At 45.6% G+C, this 12,756-nt stretch overlaps 1 protein-coding gene across 1 annotated transcript; it reads right to left on the bottom strand.

Moving 5' to 3' along the window:
- Positions 1-9,936: 9,936 nt before the first annotated feature.
- On the bottom strand, positions 9,937-12,359 carry MC2R (melanocortin 2 receptor). The gene has a single exon (XM_010958157.3). The coding sequence runs from the start codon at positions 11,949-11,951 to the stop codon at positions 11,058-11,060; it is 894 nt and encodes a 297-aa protein (XP_010956459.1). The 5' UTR covers positions 11,952-12,359; the 3' UTR covers positions 9,937-11,057.
- Between the last annotated feature and the right edge of the window lie 397 nt (positions 12,360-12,756).

Below are 12,756 nucleotides of genomic sequence, written 5' to 3'. Positions count from 1 at the left end.
CTTTTCTATCCAACTTAACTCAGCTGTTTAATTGGATCATTCAGAATATTTGCATTTGATGTAAATATATGGTTGCTAGTTCCTTGTCATCCCACCAGTCTGTTCTTTACTCCCTCTTTTTTGCCTTCTTTTTAAATTTAGTTTTTCTATGGTTCCATTTTTCTTTAATATTCTTTTATCAAGTATATTTGTTTTTCCCCACAGTGGCTGAAGGTTCACGTTGTACGTCTTTACCTTTACACGGTGTCTCCTCAGGTAACGCACAGCACCTCACTTGGGGCAGGTCCACCTTAGGCTGCAGATTTCTATGATTTCCTCCCACCTTTGTGCTGCTAGTGTCAAATATTTCACCTCTGTGTGTTACAAACCCCACAATATTATTGTCAGTAATTAGTAGTAGTTAATACTTACTAATACGACTTTCATTTTACGCAGCCAGTTATCTTCTTAACTGACATTTTATTATAATGTTTTATCTTGAAAGGTGATTCCACACAAGAAGTTGCAAAAGAAATACAGAGAATTTCCATGTTTTCCTGCCTTCATTCAGCTTACTTCTCTGGTATTTCCCATCACCCATGATAATACTTTCAAAACCAGGAAATTGGCACTGGCATGCTACCATTAACTCCAATATATATCTTATCTGTGTTTCACCAGTTTTTGCATAGATTTTACATGCAGTGTTATCACATGTGTAGATTTGTGTAACCACAAACACAATTAGTACACAGAACTCTTCCATCTCCACAAAGAAACGCTTTGTTTCAGCCCTTAATGGATGTGCCTTCTCCCAAACCTCAGCCTCTGGCAACCGCTAATCTGTTCTCCATCACTGTAACTTTGTCATTTTGAGAATTATGTATAAATGGAATCTTATATGTAACCCTTTGGAATTTCCCTCTTTCTCCCCCCACTCAGCACAGTGCCCTTGAAATGCATCCAAATTGTTGCATGTAGCAGTAGTTAGCTGTTTTTATTGCTGAGTTGCATTCCGGTGTATAGATGTATCATGTTTTTAAAAACATCCATTCACCCATTAAAAGACATTTATCTTGTTTCCAGTTTTTGGCTATTACTAATAGAGCCGCTATGAACGTTAATGTCCGGATTTCTGTGTGAACGTGCATTTTTAAAATAGATCAGCACACCGCTGTGCAGTCGCCGAGTCGTGTGTAAGTGCGTACTTACTTCTATGAGGAACTGTCAGACTGTCTTTTCCAGGCTGGCTCTATCCTTCGCATCCTCACCAGCAATGTGCCGGAGAGACCGTTGCTCTGCACCCTTGCCAGTACTTGGCGTTGTCAGAGTTTAGTTATTCTCACGAGTGTGCGGTGCTGGCTCACCACGGCTTTACTGGCAGCTGTTGAGCTCCTTCGCAGGTGCCGGGCCTAGAGAAAGCGCCGTGCCAGTCAGCAGGGCCTTCGCAGTGAATGTAGTGCATGTGCCGTGCGTATTCACAGTAATATTCATCGATCTGGTAAACAACATAATACCGAGACAGGAATACCACCTAACCCATCGCAGAAAAGTAGAGGTTTGTAACCCTCTTACCCATGGAATTAGCAGTTTTAACTTTTCCACACGTTTTCCTTTTCTCAAATGACGTGGTGGCTTAGGGATCGTCAACTTCTGCGCGGGGAGCGGAGTCGTCGGGAATGCGGGGAAGTACTTAGTTATGCTTAGGTCAGATTAGAGAGCAGACGCCCTGGTTCCCAGAACCTCCACGATGTGGTTGCGTTGGCTGCTACGTCTGCAACCTATGCATTTGTCTGTTTTCAGAGTCTGAAGTTTAGCCCGTCATTGTTTAATTCAGTTGCATTTTTGAAGTGTAGAAAACAGGCCTTTAAGAGAAGAGTTGAGCTCAGCTGCACTGTGCTGGTGTGAGAGATGTGGACCTCAGCAGGGTCTCAGTTCCAGCCGCTTCACCCATCCCCTCTTGCTCAACCCCAAACTGACCAGTCAATGGTCAGTGGCTAAACGGCAGCCTCAGAAGGGCTGTCTGCTCCTTAATGAACCCCACCTTGGTCTTCCTGTGCCTCACGAGAACTTGAACAGTAAACAATTCTTTGAACATAACTGAACTGACTAACCTTCCTCAGTCCATCCCTTAAAATCTTCAGACTTCTTGGTCCCCCACAAGACACTTACCTTGAACTGTTGTCATGTTGCAATGCTTTTAACAAAGGCTTAAGCTAGTGGCTTTTGGTCTCTTTGTTGGTTTTGTCCTTCCTAACTACTGACGTGCACTTGCTTCCACTCTGTTAAATAACAAAACTTCAAATGAGTAAACTTAAATTGGTTTTATTAAATGATTCATGAACTGGGCAGCATCCTGTCTAGCAAGTAGAAAGGAGGTCCACTGAGCTGTAGAAAAGGAAAGATTTTAAAGGCTGAAAGGGGGCAGAAAAAGGAAATTATTAGCAAATAATGCATCATTTCAGGGAAGGTTGCGTCCTGAGGTGAGCGAAAGGGCCTGTCAGACGGATCACCTCATGGGTGCTGACCAGTTAACTCCAGGCTGACCGGCTAACGGTTACATCCCCAGGCGGGGTGGGGCCAGGTGCAGGTGGTGTGGGTGGCTGACACTGCACTTAGGTTAGGTGCTAAGTCTTGGTTGCTGACCTGGGGTTTAGCACAGGTAGCTCCATTTTGGGGCTACTTCCTCCTTCTTAGCAGCTCTGACCTTGGGCTGGGAAAGTAGAGCATTAGTCCCTTGGAGTTTTGCCCTGATGTGTTCAGACTGTGCTGCTGTCCACCAATCCCCCTTATCTCTCTGCATGGTGCATTTCAGGGTGGGGTGAAGATGCCAGTACACTTCCCCCAGATACTTCAGCAACCGTGTCGCAGGCTGGGGTTCAGGATTTGTTTACAGATCCTTTGTTTTCTTTTGAGGTAAAACTTACACTCAGTGCGTAGACCTGTGCAGCCCAAACACTTCCAAGACGCAGAGCATCCACACCCCCAGGAAGCCGTCTCTGCTTCCCTCCAGGAAAAGACTCTCCTGCAGCTGACGGAGGCAACCAACATTCTGATTTTCCTTCCCCCGTGAATTACTGTTGCATGTTTTATAACTTTTTGTAAATAAAACGACAGATTATGTCCCCTTTGTCTGCCTGGCTTCTTTTGTTCAGAACAATGTCTTGGAGATTCAACCATTGTTGGGCGCATCAGTAGTCGGTTCCTGTTTATGACGTCATGTGTCCGCTGCGTGAACTTCACAGCATCCGCTACATGAGTATAGTGTGGTTTGTTTCTCCGGTCACCTCTTTGTGGGCACCTGGGCTGTTCCGATTGTGGGTTGTTACAACTAAAACTGCTGTGACCACACTTGTACAGGGCATTTGGGGGGCAAACGTTTTCACTTCTCTCAGGTAGATAACCAGGAGTGGAAATGCTAAGTCAAGTTGTAGGCGTGCGTTTAATTTGTGAGAATTAATTTCTGCCAGAAGTTTTCAGACAGTGGTTGTTCCAGTTTACACTTCCACCAGAGATGTCTGAGAGTCCTTGTTGCTGCAAACCCTTGCCAACACTTGGTGTTGTCAGCCTTCTGATTTTAGCCACAGGTTGTTGGTGCGTAGTGGTACCTCACTCAGTTTTGATTCACATTTCTTTCTTTTTTTTTTTTTTTTTAGTAAAAGGCGAAAGATTTATTCGATCTGAAGAGAAACCAGAGCATGATTCACATTTCTTGATGATAAGTGACGTCAAGCACTTTTCCCTGTGCTTATTGGCTGTTCATATGTTTTCCTTTGAGAGCTGTCCAAGTTTTTTGCCTGTATTTGAGTTGTTTGCCTTTTTATTGTTGACTTGGAGGAATTGCTTTATATATTCTGATGACAACCCCCTGTCACGGACAGGTTTTGGAAATATTTTTCCCTGCCTGTGTCTTGCCTGTTCCTTTTCCTAATGGGAACTTTTTTTTTGTATGATGTGAGTCTTAATCTTTCAGTCACAATGTCAATATACTTAAAGGATCACATCATGATTAAAAGCATGCAATCCAGATCTTCTTAGTCCTGCTCTGAAGGTCTCAATTTACCAGAAAACACAACGGAGACGCACAGGCCTATACACTGGCGACACCGTCTGAAACTGTCTGTGTCTTACAGGCCCTCCCCTCCCCTCCCCTTCCTCTCTTCTCTGTGGAGTCGTCTTATTTGGGATTCACGCTGCTTTCTGCATTTGTAGGTTTGTGTGTTTTGCCGCTTGGCGAGCTTTTCATGTTTATTTTCCAAGCACTTTCCCAGCGTCGTCTTCTTTCTTCTCTCCCAGCACTTAGGCTGCATGAATGTTCGCTCTCTAAGGCCCCACGAGTCCCTGGGGCTCTGTCCACTCATCTTCCATTTACTTTTCCTCTGTTGTTCAGATTGGGGAATTTCTGCTGTTCTGCGCTGAAGTCCTCAGACTGTCTCTCCCATCCCTTTCAGTCTGCTGTTGGGTCCATGCACTGAGTTTTTAAAGATTTTGGTTATTGTACTTTTCAGTTCTAACATGTTCATTTTGTTCTTCTTTATATCTTTTATTTTTTGCTGAATTTTTTCATTTGTTTCAAGTGTGTTTGTAATTCATTGTTGAAGTGTTTTTATGATGGCTGCTTTAATATATTTTTCAAATAATTCTAATACCTCTTGACATCTGTTTATCTTTTTTCATTCAAGTTGAGATCTTCCTGATTCTTGGTATGATAAGTGATTTGGGTTGAAACCTGGATCATTCTCTTTGGGGTATTATTTTATGTGAATTTTGATCTTATTTAACCTTCTGGCTTAAATACGGTTTAAGCTGGAATATCCGGCTTTCTCTACTGCTGCCAGCAGGGGAAGTGGGGGGCGGGGCACTGCAGCATTCCTTCAGGTGATGGTAGAATCCCACGTCCCTCACTTGGCTCCCCTGCCTCAGGGAGGGCCTTCTCATTGCTTGAGGGTGTGGGTGAGAGCTTTGATTTCTGACGATGCCGCCCTGGCAGGTGTGGGTAGTGTCTTGTTACTGCCCCATATGTGTTACCCACCAGTACCAGCGTGTGGGGAAGGCTGCCTCCTTACGGCTGAGCAGTGGTGAGTGTCTGCACGAGGCGTCCTCTGACACCACTCAGGTGGGAAGAGGGGGCCCCTACTGCTGCTGGCTGAGGAGCAGGCCAGGCTGCCTGTGTGGTCTCCACTGACACCGCTGCCGCTGCCGGGGAGAGGAGGGAGGGTCTTTATTGCCTGGTAGGGATCAAATCTCTGGCTCTGCACTTGGTTTTGCTGGTGTGGTCACAGGTTTTTTTCTGTTGTGTTTTGCTGGAGTAGACCAGTTACTGCCTAAAATTTTCCTCCCTGGGAGCCTGTCCTTTCCTGGTCCTTTGTCTCGGGAGAGCAGGCTTTCATGTGTGTGTGAGTGCGCATGCCACGCCACATGTATCGGTTCTGTGACCGGTGGAACTTCCAGTTTGCTGGCTCCTTCAGCTCACGTCTGGGAATTTCGAGGCAGAAGGAAGATGTGCTGTTCACTGGGTCCTGCGGTCTCCAGCTGGTCTGCTTTCTCACCGCCTTTCAGAATCTCCATATGTTTGTGCTACACGTCATATCTAGGGGTTTTCATTCATTTAGCAGAAGGAACGGGGACAAGTGCGTCTACTTTAGCTTCCTAGGATGAGAAACCTGTAACTCATTTATTTCCATGGCATCTCGCCTATTATCTTGTAATATTTTTCTTATGGTTTTTTTTTTTTCTGTTTCAACCACTCCAGCCTGTGCTTACTGTTTACATGGCATGTGTTTCCTTCCATTTCTTTTACCATGTGTGTGTCTGTAAACTAATGAGTCTCTTTCTGACAGGATATAGTTGTGTTTCACTTTTATTGATCTTGATCACCTCTGCCTTTTAATTGGTGTGGCTAGTTCACTAAAATTTGATATAATTATTTGTGTGGTTTTAATCAGTATTACCAGTTAAACATTTTAATTTATGTTCTTTTCTGTTTTCCTCCTTTTATATCTTCTTTTGGATTATTAAGCATTTTTAAATGAATTGCATTTTGATTTATTTATTCACTTTTCAACTCTCTTTGCATTGCTTTTTCGGTGGTTGACTTGGGGGTCAAATACACATCCTTAGCTTCTCATAATATACTTAGAGTTAATGTTGCATCATTTCATGTAAACTGTAGCAGCCTCGCCACTGTGGAAGTCCGCCTGCCACCCCAGTCCTTTACGCTGCTGCTCAGCTATGTATTCTTTTCATATATGTCTTACTAGAAGATGTTTTGTTTTCCTCTCAACAGTATTGTAAACAAATTAAGAGAAAGTTGTTTCTTATATTTACTCACACGTTTACGACTTCAGATGCTCTTTTTTTCGTTCCTGAAGCGATGTGCTTCATCTGGTATAATTTCCCTTTAGTCTGAAGAATTCCTTTTGGTGATCCCTGCAGTGCAGTTCTGCTATGGATAAATCCCCTTAATTTTCTTTTATTTGGAAATTCCTTCTTTTTGCTTCATCCTTACAGAATGTTTTCACTGGATGTGGAATTTTGCACTGGCAGATTTTCCTTTCAGCAATTATAGGACGCTGTTCAGGTGTCTTCCTGCCTCCGTTATTTCTGATGGTAAGTGTATTGTTATTGAACCCCTGTTCCCCTCTGTTTAATGTATTCTATTATTGCTCCCTTTAAAGATGTTTCTCTCCAGCAGTTTGACTGGGAGGTGCCTAGACATGGTTGTCTTCACATATCTTATCTGGCTGTGCTGAGCTTCTTGAATCTATAAAATGAAGACTTTCTCCAAATTTGCAGTTTGGGGCCATTATTCATTTTTTGTTTGTTTGTTTGTTTGCCCAGTTCTCTCTTTCCTCTTCTTGTGGTATCTGGATTGCCTGTGCTAGACCTTTGGACATTGCATAAAATGTTCCTAGAGCTATAGTCATTTTTTTTGCAACCATGTTTTCTTTTTCTTTCTCTTCCTAAACTGGATGATTTCTATTCATATAGCTTCAAGTTTACAGATTCTTCCACTGTCATCCCCACTGTACTATTGAGTCCATCGGTGAATTTTTAATTTTAGAGTTTGTATTTTTCATTTCTGAAATTTCCATTTTGATTTTTTATGCCTGTCTGCCTAGTGATATTGTCTATCTTTTTGTTCATGCGCTGCACATACATTTCCCCTTACCTCATCGAACACTGTTCTAATAGCAGTTGTAATGTCTTTGTTGGTGCTGACAGCATCTGTGTCCTCTCTGGGTTGGCGTCTGCTGGTTGTTTTTTCCCTTGAGTGAGGGTGCCTTGTCCCAGTTCACATATTGACTAGTTTTGTATCTGATTCTAGAAATTGTAAATATTATGTTGTAGAGACTCTGATTTCTGTTATATTCCTCTAAGGAACTTTGACTGTTTTATTTAGTATATGGTTAACTTGCAGACCCTTTATCGCCTATAGTGCTGTCAGTTCAAATGCCAATTTATTTAAGCCTTGTTTGTATGCAAGCTATATTGAGTCCGTCCTCTGCATGCCTGCTTCAGGGGTTAGGCAGACTTGGGCAGTGTTCATCCACAAAATTTAGGGGCTCTTCTTTCCTGGCTTATCTCCTCTGGGACACCTCCTTTCACCTTCTGGCAGCTGTGGTTGCCCTGGTTCCTCAGGCAGAACAGCAGTGGGCTTTACATGAGAATTTTAATCACCCTGCAGTGCACTGAGACTACCGTCCCTGGAGACTCACCTGTGTCTGCCCCTTTCTCCAGAGGCAACTTCTCTCCAAAACCTTCCTGCTTTTTGCTCACTTTTCAGATCGTGCGGTATTTAAAAATTGTGTCCAGAGTTTATACTTACCTGCTAGAGGACTGGTTTCTAGAAACCTGCTCCAGCAAACCTCAAGTGGAAGCCAAGGCTTTGTTTTAAGTATTCCTTATGATTTTCCAGAAGGTTCTCTGCAATAAATTTGGTCACAACGTAAGATTAAGAATTGGCTGCTTAACCTCTCAGATCCCTGTCTAATTACCTGAAATGTTAGAGATGATAACAGTGAATAACCGTTGTGGTGTCATTTAACCATCTACTCATCAACAAGTGGGTGGTATTTTGTGCTAAGTGCTTTGAAGGCGTTATCTCATCGAGTCCTCACTAGATCGCTGTGCAGGCACAAAACACCCGTAGACAGGTGACGTCATGAACCCGGTTTCATGATGAGAGCCAGGGCTTCGCAGAGCTTGAGCATTTCCCCCAGATGAGAACCCAGCTCTTTCTGACTCCAGCACCTGAATTTTTGAACACAAATCAATGTGCCTGCTGAGACTACTTTTAGGGTTGGAAACCAGTGAAGCCATACAACATGCCCTGTGGCTGTGGAGCTGCAGGGAAGGGGAGCCGCGGAGTACTCAGGGGGACGCCAATACCTTCCTGGGAAGCACTCAGAGCTCCTAGGATTAGACGTTTCCCTCTGCCATGTTTACGTGGGAGGGGTTTGGTCACGGTGCCGAGAGTGTGACTGTTAGACCTGAATTCTTGCCAATTGTCATCATAAATAGAGGTGGCTTTTTAATTTGGAATTTTTTGCATATTTAAAGCTAGAGAGTAAGAGAATAGGGAGGTGGGCAAAAAAGGCCTGTTTTGAATCAAAGAGGAAGCACTAACTTAAGCAGCATTGTTTTCTGCACTGTGGTCAGAAGGCTCTGCCCACCTGTCCTCCAGCACTGGCATCGTAATAGTAATAACAATAGACACTAACATTTATTAAGCATTTAGCGAGCTCCAAGCTCTGTGCCAAGCTATTATTTCTTATTTTATTTCCCACAAACATTCTGTGAGGTGGGTAATATGGTCCCCAGGTAACTGGGGGAAGTATCTTGTCCAAGTTTGCGTAAATAGTACACGTGGCGCTGGAATCTGAGCTCAGAGATGTGAATTCTGAATCACTCTCCCACCTCTCGTGACAGGACTTCTCCTATTTGTAAAAGGGTGTTCTTGCCACTTCTAGACGTATATCATGAATTTATTTGATCAACATTTTTCTTTATTGGCATTCGGACAATTTTCACTGTGTCCCAAGTCTCCTTGGTTGGATGTCATCACAGAGGCAGGCTGTCATAAGGGAGCAGGAGAGAAGTTTTAGACTCCTTGGCAAGGGCTGGGAGGCCCCGGTTAAATCTATGTGATGTTGCAGTCTCGTTCAGTAAACTCCAGACTGCTAGAGCCTGTAGAAAATGGAAAAGGATATAGTACGGCGGATAAAATGGAGAATTTTAACAGATTGAAAGTTCATGGCTTCTACTGACATGACACTTCCTCAAGAATTAAATTAGGTACATTGGTTAATAACCTAAAGGAAGCAAGAGACACTCGCTGTTCTTTGGGTGCACGTCTTCTTTGTGGGTCCTCCTGCCTGTTTTGGCAGAGTTCTGAGGGACATGGTCAAAGTCTGACCTAGGACATCAATACGAATTGCACTTATGTTGGTAAAGAAGTGTGTACACAGGGTCGCAAAGGGCAGCAGCTGGATTATTTCCTCAGACACTTTGCAAATAACAGATCTTAAATACACAACCATGTTGGCAAAAGAAGTAACAGTTGCTTGTTGTTTCTTTAACGATTATATTGTAACATCAGCAGGGGAGTGGCACCTGGAATGTGAACATTTCTAGCTACAAACTGTTGAGTGTGTAGCAAATACGGATCTGCACACAATAGATTTTAGAAAATCACTAAACAGATGTAAATGAGTAGCCAACTAATTATTCCCTGTAGAATTTCTTTTCCTTTATTTTAAAGGGAATATTTATGGGCCTACATATCTTGAATTTTTACTTTTTGGTACAGTTCCTGTTTCTCTTAAAATTCACTAAAGGTCATTCATGAAATATATCATTATAGATAATTTCAAATATGTAAAATTATGATTCAAAATAAGCATTTTGTCAAAAAACATAGTTTAGCTTTATAAATATGACAAATATTTGATATAATACATGTCAATCTTTATTTGAAGTTTGCAAAGAAAGCCCAACATAAAAGCCCTGTCACTGTGATGTACCACACTCATAAATTAGAGGAGGAAAACCCGATGATCCAGTAGGTGCTGGAAAAGCACTGAGTCAAATTCAACACTGACTGATGTTAAAGACGCTGTTAGGAGACTAGGCAGGAAAAGAGTATTTTCAGTTTGATGAAAGGTAATTTTCAGGAAATAACCATTGGTGAACTTGGAAAAGGCATTTCTGTTAAAGTTAAGAAAAGCATGAGGGTCCCACAGTCTTTGCTTCTTTTCACCTTTGTGCTGGAGGCTCAAAGGTGAAAAGCCAGAGAAGCAGGAGGAGGAGGAGGAAACGTGGTCCGTCCGTCCATCAGTGCAGGCAGGCCAGAAGGGGGCCAGGAGGCACCCTGTGCATCTCGTCTGCAGCTGTCTCCCCGTGAGTTTCCTGATGCACTAACCCTCCCCCCGACACACACACCTAGTACCCAGCCCATCACGACCGGCGGTCCTGTCTGTGGCTGACTTCTCTCTCTGAGGGCCACCTCTCACGGCGGGTGGTGGGTCAGGGCAGCTCCACGCGCTGCCACAGACCTGGCCTCCTCCCTCCCCACCGCTCATCCCTGTGAGTTACCTGCCAACTCAGCAAGGACTGACGGTCAGAGTTTGCTTCTTCTTTAGTCGTTAGGAACAGATAAACTTGTACAAACTTTAACTGAAAGAGACCATTGGCCTTTTCTTTCCTCTGAATAATGTGACCAGTGCTTGCTTGCCCTGCAGCAGCTGACTGGCCCTTACGGCTTGCGAAGACCCTGTAGCGTGCGTCCCGGCACTTCGGAACGGCCGCCCCGGTGACAGGCTTGCTAGAACTCTACAGGAGAGCAAGGTGCTCCGTGGCCCCGCGCTCTCCCATGCGTAGTGTGCTCTGCCCTCCTCTTTAGTAATCGTTCTCTCTCTCTGGCTATAGAGGTCGTGCCCACAGCAGGCCGCCCTGGTGGGCCGAGCTGTTAGGAGCACAGCCAGTGGGTGCCCCTGGCGTGTTCAGGGAGGGAAAGGACACGTTGGCCGGCCCTTGACAGTACTTTCCCCACGGCTCCTAAATCAGGAGCCGTCGTGCTACTGGCTCCTGCTGCAGAAAATCATCTTCTTGAACGCGTCCCTGAGCTCCGGGCTCCGGAAGGCGTATATGAAGGGGTCGATGACGGCGTTGCACATGATTAGCATGCCGTTCACCTGGAAGAGGGACATGTAGCAGGCACAGTAGGGGTCGGCAGGGCAGAACGTCACCAGGAGGACGTGCAGGACAAAGGGGGCCCAGCAGACGATGAAGACCCCAAGCAGGACGGTCAGTGTGAGGGCCCCTCTCATGTTGGCCCTGGGGAGGGTGGTGGTCCTCCTGGCGTGGGAGCGGGCCAGCAGGAACATGTGCACATAGAGGCACAGGGTGACGGCCAGCATCAGAGGAAACAGCGCCGTGAAGGCGATCACCGTGGGCACGTGGTGGAAGAAGGCCACGATGGCGATGCCGCTGGCTGTGCAGCAGGCCCAGATGACCGCCAGGACCAAGGCGGCACGGCGCAGGGTCACGATGCGGGGGTACTGCAGGGCGTGGAAGATGGTGAGGTAGCGGTCTGCCGCGATCACACACAGGCTGCAGATGGAGCCCAGCAGGGAGAGGACGAACAGGGAGTCGACCACATCATCCGCTGTGGTCTCGAAGCGGCCCCGAGGCTCGAGGTGCCCCCTGTTTCTGAGCACAATCAGGACGTTTTCCAGGACTTTGTACAAGCTGCCCAGCATGTCAGACATGGCCAGGCTGCAGATGAAGAGGTACGTGGGCGACTGAAGGTTCTTATTCCGGATCACAGCCAGGAGGACCATCAGATTCTCCAAGACCCCGATGACAGATATGGTGAAAAATAGCTCTTCTGGCAGAACCACGTGAGGACAGTCGGAACGATTTCCTGCTGTGTCATTGGCGCTGCCGGACAGATGGATGGCCTGCTGCATTATTGCTCACGGTGAAGGCGGGTGTTGCCGGGACCGGACAGAAAGCCTGGTTGGTTCCTCAGAATCTTCTTCTGGTTGCCGTTCTTGCTGAAGATCCGCGGCAGAAACCACACGGCCACCTAAACAAGTGTAGGTAGAAATTTCAGTTGCAAAACAGACCACAGGATAAAAGCAAGTCACGCTAGCACCGAGGTTATAGCATAACAGTGTGACGTTGACGTGAGCAGTTTACTGCACCTTCGTCTTAACTGCTCCCTGAAAACACCTTTCGTGGGGCTTTGAGCCCAGGGATAAAGACTACCTCTGTCTCTCCCCTTTCCCTCCTAACCCTTCTCACGAACCCAGCTGCACGCGAGGTGGGTCAGAGCAGGGAGAGACGCACATGGCCACGGTCCTCCACTCGGAGGTTTGATGGGACGCTTAGGTCCTTCCCTGGCATGGCCTATCTTTCTGGGTCACTGACCCTACAGCCTGTGGAAAAGGCACAGGCGTTGAGGTGCCCTTCCCATAGTTGACTGTGCAATATGTGTTTTTACTTCTGTTTCAAAGGCAGAACTCACAGGAGCAGTATTTCTGGAGACTTCTAGGATTCTCAAGGTGTCCCTGGTTGGAGTTGAATTGTGGCAGGAGAGGGTGTGGTTTCCGCAAGCAGAAGAGGGTCACAGCTCCTGACTGTGAGGGTCTGTGTCTGGTGTGCACGTGGGTTTTCCTGATTCAGTTTCCAGGGGTCTGAAATCCATCCCATCTGCTTTTGCTGCTGTCGGTCTTCACGGTGCGAGCACACGTGCTTTATACTGTTCCCCTC

The sequence above is a fragment of the Camelus bactrianus genome, chromosome 24, assembly GCF_048773025.1.
Source record: "Camelus bactrianus isolate YW-2024 breed Bactrian camel chromosome 24, ASM4877302v1, whole genome shotgun sequence".
NCBI classification, from domain to species: Eukaryota; Metazoa; Chordata; class Mammalia; order Artiodactyla; family Camelidae; genus Camelus; species Camelus bactrianus.
This window is presented reverse-complemented; position numbering and strand designations above follow the sequence as displayed.

What these genes read in the sequence shown, in the direction of transcription:
- MC2R (XM_010958157.3), bottom strand. Translation starts at nt 11,951, where the DNA reads ATGCAGCAGGCCATCCATCTGTCCGGCAGCGCCAATGACACAGCAGGA.